General features: G+C 34.4%; 2 protein-coding genes across 3 annotated transcripts; both read right to left on the reverse strand.

Annotated features, from left to right (window-relative positions):
- Window positions 1–698: 698 nt before the first annotated feature.
- On the reverse strand, window positions 699–2,584 carry LOC141662104 (heat stress transcription factor A-2e-like). 2 transcript variants are annotated; one of them, XM_074469152.1, is made up of 3 exons: window positions 2,235–2,584; window positions 1,049–1,783; window positions 699–983 (listed from the first exon to the last, which is right to left on the reverse strand). In XM_074469152.1, exons 1-2 carry the CDS (start codon window positions 2,553–2,555, stop codon window positions 1,085–1,087), a joined length of 1,020 nt encoding a protein of 339 aa, XP_074325253.1. In that variant the 5' UTR covers window positions 2,556–2,584; the 3' UTR covers window positions 699–983; window positions 1,049–1,084. The 2 variants fall into 2 exon arrangements, with proteins under 2 accessions (XP_074325253.1, XP_074325252.1); XM_074469151.1 differs by having other exon boundaries at window positions 699–1,783.
- A 303-nt stretch (window positions 2,585–2,887) lies between these two features.
- On the reverse strand, window positions 2,888–7,113 carry LOC141659385 (uncharacterized). Its single transcript, XM_074466230.1, has 3 exons — window positions 6,718–7,113; window positions 4,757–6,478; window positions 2,888–3,571 (listed from the first exon to the last, which is right to left on the reverse strand). Exons 2-3 carry the CDS (start codon window positions 6,377–6,379, stop codon window positions 3,233–3,235), a joined length of 1,962 nt encoding a protein of 653 aa, XP_074322331.1. The 5' UTR covers window positions 6,380–6,478; window positions 6,718–7,113; the 3' UTR covers window positions 2,888–3,232.
- Window positions 7,114–9,459: the final 2,346 nt, after the last annotated feature.

The following is a 9,459-nucleotide window of genomic DNA, read 5'->3' on the forward strand; positions in this document are numbered from 1 at the left end:
ATAAATATTGTATATTATATAGTTTTATTCCGATCATAAAATCTTTGTTTTTAAATTTTCTTTTTATTTTCATATTCATGTATCAAAATTATTAATTTATGCAATTTATACTTTATTTTCTTTCAAAAAAAAATTATAACTTATAAGTTATAATTTACCAAACACATTATCAACTTATACATAAGTTATATCGAAAAATATTCAAACCTAAATAACTTACAAGCTATCATATTCACATCACGACACTTTTCAACTTTAAGTTATAAATTATATTTTTTAAAACACTTTTCAACTTTAAGTCATAAATTACATATTTTAAGAAACCCAAACGGACCCTTAATCAAGCTTCTCTGAATGACATGTTACTCTATCTGCCCTATATATCTCAGGTAAAATTTCATAATTTAAAAAGTCCTCAGGTTAATTAGGGAAAAAGATTTTAGTAAAAAAAAATAATTATTACTTGTTTTTTTGATGAGTAACTCAATTCTAAATTCTAGAACTTAACACTGGTGTAAAAAATCATGTTTTATTAAAAAGCAAAGCAATCCTACATATATCCCTGAAGATTCTAAAAATTTTATGGATCATTTGAGAACCGTTTCGATAACTATTTCGGAAACTTTAACATTTCTCTATTTAAATATTTGCTATGTATCATATGAGTTTTTTTTACTTTAATTTGCTACAGAGAAAAATTGCTCCATTGTTCATACAGAACTTAGTCACTAATCAACCTAATCTACCAATCAGAGCTGTAGAACTGATAGAGTATCTAGTAATGCATAGTAAAGAAGCATGCATGAACTCGCTACAAGTATAAAAAGTGTCATATACATGAGTTTGTACTTTGCAGACTTGCATCAGCACTAGTAAACTAATAATCAATCAGTAATGTAATCAGATATTAGATTAAGTTTGAAGACATTAATCCTCCATCTACTCCACCTTCCTTTCTCCTCCTCCCATCGTAGAAATCAGACCTAACCATCAAGCAAAAAGTTCATGACAAGTAACTTTACAAGAGAAACGAATAAAAGATCGTTACCTGCATATGTGTGCGCGGTAACATGTATGGTTCCAGTTAAATTGCAGGCTTTGTTTCTTCAAACTCCTCTTGAGACATAAACTCTATGTATCCTCCTAATTCAGCTTGAGTCATCAGACCTTCCAACTCCATCAAAATGTTGGACTGTTGATTTGCTAGCTCTCCTTGTAATTCCTGATTCTCATCAATTGCCATTAGCTTCTCCAAAAAGCAAAGATTTTCTGTATTTTCCATGAGATTGCAAGTGTCAAACAAGCCGTTTTGTTGACCAGTATAATGATCAGCTACAACAAGTTCCATTCCATTTCCATTTTTGACCCTTTCTACTGTTTCTTTCTCTACCTCAGCCTCTTCGATCACCCCTTGTTCAATCACATTCTGGTGCAAGTGCTGACTAAATTTTGGAAGTAATGCACTGAACATCGAGATAACAATCTTCTGTTGCTTGAATAGGCTTTCTATCTGACCTTTAACGGTTCCCAATTCTTTCTCCATACTTTCCTGTTTCTTGACAAGTTTCTGTACCTCCAGTTTCACTTGGTTGTTTTCTGAGTTTTCTGATTCTAATGGTGCTTCACAAACTAAGTTATCCGAGTTCAGGCCTACTACCCTGTTTCTTTTCGCGACATAGGAAAGTTGGTTTTTCCTCCTGATGTTCACAAGAAGATAATCTTTTCCTTGTTGAAACCATTTGTTTTCGTACTCCCAGGTATCCCAGCTTGTCTTTTTGAAACCCTTCCATTTAAAACATAAACAAAATTATCACACACAACTGCATATTTCAGCTCATCATTAACACTCAAACTGTGGTTTAACTAGAACACGAAGGAGACACCAAAAGTAAGCACATGAACCTCGTATAGTGCATGATCAATCTAACACAATCAGATGCATTAACACATAGAATTTATTAAGATGTTTACTCATCTTCAATATCTATAGAGAAACATATGTGCACAGTATGCTCAACTTAAAGCCTGAGTTCATGTCAATTCAAGACAGTAGCTATGCTTCAGTTCAGTTAGTAAAACCCAGAACAAATCATGCTATGGAAGGACCAAATGCATTTAAAAAACAATCCAGTTATAAATTGACAAACATAAGCAGAGAACACTTGAAATTCAAGAAAATAATTTGGTAAATACAGAAAGAGATGCAAAGAAACAAGTGAGGAGCTAATACTCACATAGTTGTTGAGTTGATAAACAAAGCTAGAGAAATTGTCATGTCTGAAGTATGCAGGAAGAATGTTTTTAGTGAACATGTGGTGATCCCAAACAGTGAAAGTAGTGCCATCAGAAGTCCAAGATACTATATCATCTGTTTTCGGATCATTCACCAGTTCATACACCTTGTTCAAGAACGGTGGAACCTTCAACCCTCTTCGATTTGTTGTGATCAGCCTTCTCTCACTGCGTTCCCAACCACGACCATCACCAGCAAGAGTAATGCTTTTGTTGTTACACCATTCATTTGCCTCAGCTTGTTCACTTGTTGCACCCTCCATTTTACAGTTTGCCACTTCAAAAACCTTGTCCTTCTGTAATTAGTTGTAATCTAAATTATTATTTTTTGTTTAGAGATGTTACACTAGTATGTATAGCATTTATGTTTGTGTTTTTTGTACATGTAATCAAAACATTGACATGCAAAACAGCATTGAAATAAATAACCAATCCCTTCCATTAATTTTTAATTTGTGAGTATTAAAGATTTCTTTTCATTTTTTTCTAATATGTTTTTGTATGTAAAGAATAAATTCTTATCTGTGCTACATAAAACATGTTAAGGTGATTCTTTTTTATCACAAAGAAATGCTAGTATTTGCTAGTAAATAAATCACAATGAACTTCATGTGTCAAAATAAAGGGGCTAAATGAAAACATAACACCATTATTCTGTCAGGAATTAGAACTCTAATAAACTGATGGGAAGTAAATGGTTTAGCATCCCTACAAGCAAAACCAGAAGAACTGAGCATGTTAGTTTCTGGCCATTTAAAAATCAAATTCAGCCTATTTATACCACCCACAATGAATTTACCAAATTTTAAAGCACTCTCCAAGACTTTTCAACTTCCGTTAAAAGAATATAGCCCCTGTCATTATTACATTTCTGCAGATTTGTGGATCAGTATAAGCAAATTTCCCACTTTCGAGAGATTCTGCAAAGTTATGCGAGGGACTACTGGTTTTGATTCTGATTTCTACCTTTCTTGGATTTGCTCTTCTCCTGCATTTTCTTTTTCTTGGCTTCTGCTGTAACCCAGGTGTAATCGGAAGGAATAGCAAATGGATCTTGAACATTATCATTCCTACTACTTGTGGAGGAACTTGCTCGGTTGTAAGGTGTTTTTATCCACTGAAACCAAGATGAATTGGATGATTGATTCATTGTTGGTGTTTCTCGGCTTTGAGCAGTTGGACTTGAAGGTGGGGTTGAGAACTCGTCTAGTGCTTGCAATTCTTCAAACTTCGTGAAAGTCACCAACACTCTGATGGTGGGAATCACTGGTATAGCAACCTGAACCACCGAGAACTTTTCAGAAGAGATACTAAGATACAAGAGATACATCAGACCAACGAAAACTACTTTATACATCCTACATAACTTGCTTGACAAATAAAAAGGGAGAAAAAAAAATCTCTCGCACACACATGTAAAAAAATCTCTCGCACACACATGTACACAACACAATCGCATACATTTTTAGCCCCCTCTGCAATATTTGGCACAACCGACAGCTGACAATCAGTCAAATGGTTTGTGGCACTCACAAAAATACTCCGTTTCATACAAACTAATTATCTTCTTCAGCACCTGATTGTAACCTACTGATTATGATTATTTTACCACTTGAATGATATGAGCTTCTTAAATAGCGGACCAAATATTATAAGTGTTAAAAATGCCACTTGAGCACTTCGCGAACTAAAGAGATTATAATCCCATAAAATTGAACTAAAGAGATGACTGAAATTCTGTTCTGCGGGATAATAGTATGCTTTAAGTTTAGAGTAATTAAGGTGATAGTCCAGGCATCATAATCCTTTTAAACATAAATGGCTCCGGGGATCATTGAGCTGAAGACAGGTCAATTACTTAAAATTTTAAATTATTGTTTCTATGTATCTTACTAAAATATATCACGCAAGTGAACTACTTAATTATGACTGGTGGATTATTATTTTAGCTTTCTATGTTGCAGTGACCAAATTAGACACATTGGGATGCAAAAACTCTCTTAACTCTGTTGAAAATAACTTCGTGCTTCATTTCAAATAAGTTATGATTCCTTCATTTCCCTGTGCAGATTGAATCTCTTAATTCTACCACATACAGTCTGCTTGCTGGCTTGCTGCTAGCTAAATAGGTGTTGGACCCTTAATAAATTCTTAAAGTTCTGCTAAGACGTTTTAATTAGAAATTTCACTGATAATAGTTTAGACTAAACAGTGAATACCTTCCTTCCTGAGTCCTAACTGTCCCCAGTATCTAGGGAGTTTTATATTACCCTAAAATGCACTGTGGCGTCATAAACTACAGTCTAAATGGATGTGCAAATCATAACACATGTGGAAAGACCGCTAACTAAACCATTTAGCGTTGAGATTGATAAAGAAAGTGTGTGGTCATTAAATAGTATATTTGTGCATATATAGTGACTAAACACATTACACGGGATATATAGCTGAATTTATAATTTACCTTGACAGGAAAGGTGCCCAATGGAAGTTTTGTTGTGAGCAATTCTCTTAAGCGCCGAACAGCCTTAACTTTGTTTGCTAGTATGTCAAGTAATGGAAGCAGCTCTTCGGTTTTTAAAGGGAAACTAGGCGAAAGCCAAAGAACAGGCCTCAAACCTTTCTTGTACTCATTCTCACGTGCTCCGTCCTTTTGCCGACTTCCTCCCCCCGTATTGGATGAAGATGCTTTGGAATCCTTGCCTTTGCGCTGTTCATCCCCCTTAATAACTATCTCCATGGAATGCCTTCCAGGCGTACTCTGAGTTTGTGAAGGTGAATCCCCAAGGAGATCACTCACCTTATCTTCCACACAAAGAGAGCCTCTTGGAGGAACACCTTTTTTCTGCCCTTCTTGTTTGCTGTCTCGTTTCTTCCATCCATCAAACCACCCCTTCTTTTCTTGCTTCATTTCACCATTTCTGAAATTACTTAGGTCATCAATGGGCATCTCCCCTTGCTCGTAACAACTGTGGCGGTGCCTTATCAAACCATTGTTTTCATTGTTTAATTCAGAAGAATCTAACTTAAGTGCAGCCTCTAATTGCCTTCTTTCCTCTTCTGTTAGGATATCATTTAGTTCCTCACTCCCTGATTCAACCTCATTTTCATTTTCATTACTAGATGAGAACAACTCATCATCTGTCATGGCTCCTGGAACCCTCCTCGATTTAATACTTACCACCACGTTATGCATATCATATACTTTGGCCTTCCATTGACCAACCATTTCAGATTTCTCCTGCCGCCTCCATGTCATCTGAGGTAAAAGAACTGCCTGAGTCACATCAATGCCTGGTCTGAATATATTAGTCTGAGACATTGCTGTCACTTCTTGTTGCACCTCTAAATCAGATGCTGGAGCTCCAGCACCATCCAAGGCATTCATCACTTCTTTATCTTTGTGAGTGATCATACAAAGTGAACCAGGAGGTACCTTCCCATCCTCGGAACCGTCACCAAGAAACACGATACTCTGATCTGAACGCTGAATTTTAAAGCCATCAAATCCTGCCAAAGTCATGTCAGCTCTCAGATTTGCACCCCTTTTCCAAATTTTGTAGGTGTCTGAAGGAGCAATTCTTGAAATGAAAGGAATAACAGAGCTTTCAAACTGAAACGTAATTTCCATGTAGAAATCTCTCATCCTTCTCATTGTCGAGACCAACCTAGGCAACCTTCTACACCATTTTGCCCATGCTATTGGCTGGTAATGCTTAACTATAATCCTAGCAATTCTTTCTTCTCTCTTACATATCGCTTCCTGGAGTGCACTCCACCCCTTATCATTCTGCAAGCTCCAATCCGCACCTGCGAGCATAAGCATTTCTGTCGCCGTCTCATCACCCAACTTAACAGCAAGGTGAAGAGGTGTTTCTCTATTCGGAACATTTCTACTATCAATTACAGTAGATATGGCATCAGCCTTCGCTTCCTCGGCCACCGAAACTGATTCACTTGTAATTTCAGCAGGGTCACAAAGCTGCGGAAGTCCCGCAATTATTTTCCTCAGAGCAGCATAATCTTTTGTCACCACAGCCTTATGAACAGCACTATGTGCATATTTAGAAACATCAACTCCAAACATTTCTCAAAAATCACTACTTTACGCAATCAAAACCCAATTCAATCATCAAAATCTACCACTAACTTAAGGCCAATACAGCTGATAAATAAGCATTATCACCTGTAGCAACAAATTAACCCAACAAAAAGGCCCTATCAACAATTATTTACAAAAAAATGATATTTTTTAACATACAAGAAAAATACCCACTTGAAACTAACAACAAATAACACAATAAAGCAACACAAATCATATACTTTATCCAAAAATAAAGGGACCCAGATAAAGAAATATCTAAAAAGTACAATAAAAATCAAAACTTTACATCAAATATCTACAAAGTACAATAAAAATCAAACCTTTAAATCAAGAAAAGAGCCAAAAAGTACTTAAGCAACTAAGACCCACAAGCTTGTTCTTCTTGTTGTGTCTCTGCAAATAAAAAGGAGAGAAAGAAAGAGAGATCCTTGTGATCCAATCTTAGATCAGACAAACATGAAAACAAACATGTGGGGGGTGGTTTAAAATGGTCAAGAAAATAAAATAAAAAAAAAGATTTTTTAAAGCAGAGGGTTTAAGAATCTGACAAATGAGAAGTCATGGAATCAAGGCTAGTGTTACACAAGAAAGACACAAGTAAAGGGTCAAGAAAAGTGAGGGATTACAAGGAAATTAAACAGTGGAAGCAATAGAGGCGCCCAATGAAGCAGAGAGAGATGAGAGAGAGAGAGAGAGAGAGAGAGAGAGAGAGAGAGAGGGGAGAGGGGTCAATATTGAGTTTGGGAGGTAAAGAATCAAAATTTTAAAACATCAAAAGGGCAACCAGATAAATTTACTAGTTACACTTACACGTAAGGTAAATTTTTTATGGATTCAAATCATGATTACAGAAATCGGTCGACTTATTAAAAAATGTTGATAAATTATTTAAAAATCGGTTAAAAATATTTGATCAATTTAATTAATTTTTAATAAATTGTCACCGAGTTATTTAATTTAATCTTTCAATAATCACAAATCAGTATATCAACCGAATAATTCTGATTTACAAAATGACGTATAATATAAATAAATGAATGAAATCAAAAATGGTTGTTTAGATTTAAAATTTTGTATAATTGGGGAGAGAGAAGAGGGGACTGACTGACCAAAAGAGTCGAGGGTCCAAACTTGGTAAGGTTTGCATGTGAGCCCGGAAAGAGGGAGCTTGCTTTTCCTTCTTTCTAAGTATTAATTATTTATATAGGGAACTTTGCCCGTGCCACGAGTGTTAGCTAAAAATAAATTAATTTTATTAATTTTCGCATTTCGCACCAAATTTTTGTTGTAATCATTTTTTATTATTATTTTAATAGTTTATTTTTCACTTTTGTCAAGTTTAGGTAATAGTTTATCAAATAATATTTTCATGAATAGTTTAAACAATACCAAAATGAAATAATGTGATTTAATTTTATTTAAAAAAGGTAAACATACAATACAACAGTATTAATATAAAAAAGTATGTACTGTATTATTATTAAAAAGTATATATAGCAGCAACTTATTAAAGACTTTTCAAACGTATGTCATGTATTAATATAAAACATAATTATAGAATTATTTGAATTTAATAAAAATACGTTAATAGAACATTCATATTTCTATACAAATTATAAAGCAAAGTATAATGTTAATTTAACATATAAATGTATGTTTTTAGGATGGACAAAATACTTGAATAATACAAAACATATTCCAACAACAAAAGGGAAAAGTAAATCAGCATATTGTGTACAAAACTCACTTACAGTTCACACACTCTCTCTTCCAATTTGAATTAGAAAAAACTCACTGACAATTCATAGACTCTCTCTTTCAAATTTGAAGCTGATTATAGGTTAGAGCTTGAAGTGCCTCATTCAGCATTTCATCGGGGATGCTAATTCTGAAAAGAGGTAAGTTGTTCAATTTTCTTATATTTTTTTCATTGTTATAATAAGAATTTGATGTTACATTGGTCGTTGAATGTAAATTGATGCATAAATGGATCTAAAAGAAATTTAGATATGTTTTGTTTGTACAAAAATAGATGTCCATATTTATATATTTATTGTAAAACATTGTGGTTTTTTTAATGTGTTGTCTCTAATAGTTTTGTACCTTCTAAGCTATCAATTCATATATTTGCAACAAATTTGATTTATGTGAAAAGTCTGCCGTCATTACATTTTGTTTTGAGAATCAAGAATGGTCTATCTATGTAAAATGTGTTCATGATGCAGTGCTTTTTAGTAATGAGTGGAATTGGTTCATTTGAGAAACACAAATTAAAATTGGCGATACCATTGCTCTCCAGCATACTGACGAACCACTTAAGTTTAAATTATGTGTTTCTGATGAATCCGTCATTCCAAAAGAGGGGACTTATGGAGGTATCTTGTCATTGACAGCTTATATTTAAAAACCTGAAATTTTTAAATTGTTTGCCATGTTGGATTTTAACAGCTGAGGCAAATGGAAGAGTTGAACCAATTGGCTGTCACTTGCGCAGATTTCAACACTGATCTGGAAGATGCAAATGTTTTCTTCTCAGAGTTGTATGCTTCCATTGGAAAGCAGGAAATCTGATTTGTTTGCTCGTTCGGTTGGCCTCCAGGAGCAGTTCAAGTATTCTTTACATGTCTATTTCTTTTCATGTCTTACCAATTTCTGGACGTTTGCTTCATAATTTTATTTTTCTCCTTTACAGCAATATAGAAGATATTTTGTAGAATGGATCAAGGAAAAAATGTGGAGAATCATCCCAAAGCAGTGACGAAATTCCACCATCTTATATTGGAAATCCACTCAGATTCCTAGGTGATACGTCCACCTCCCTACGTGGTCATGAGACAACCTTGAAACTAAACGCTGCAGAGATGGTGAATGACTTTCAAAATTTTGGCGATGGGTGGAAGGAACATCTTACTAATTTGAATGACCAGGCTGATCAGTTGATTGAAGCAATTGGTAGAATTCGCATATTAGTGGATGATTATGGTCGCAATATATGATTCATATTTCAGTATATTATTAGAAGAATGTTAGCATGTTAATGTTTAATCAATGTTACTATAAAT

Source organism: Apium graveolens, chromosome 5 (assembly GCF_009905375.1).
Source record: "Apium graveolens cultivar Ventura chromosome 5, ASM990537v1, whole genome shotgun sequence".
Lineage (NCBI taxonomy): Eukaryota > Viridiplantae > Streptophyta > Magnoliopsida > Apiales > Apiaceae > Apium > Apium graveolens.

Excerpts from the sequence above, each read along its gene's own strand:
- LOC141662104 (XM_074469152.1), bottom strand. The coding sequence starts at position 2,555 with ATGGAGGGTGCAACAAGTGAACAAGCTGAGGCAAATGAATGGTGTAAC. Across the intron at positions 1,784-2,234 it reads TTTATCAACTCAACAACTAT|GGTTTCAAAAAGACAAGCTG; the intron begins GTGAGTATTAGC and ends TTTAAATGGAAG.
- LOC141659385 (XM_074466230.1), bottom strand. The coding sequence starts at position 6,379 with ATGTTTGGAGTTGATGTTTCTAAATATGCACATAGTGCTGTTCATAAG. Across the intron at positions 3,572-4,756 it reads TGGGCACCTTTCCTGTCAAG|GTTGCTATACCAGTGATTCC; the intron begins GTAAATTATAAA and ends TCGGTGGTTCAG.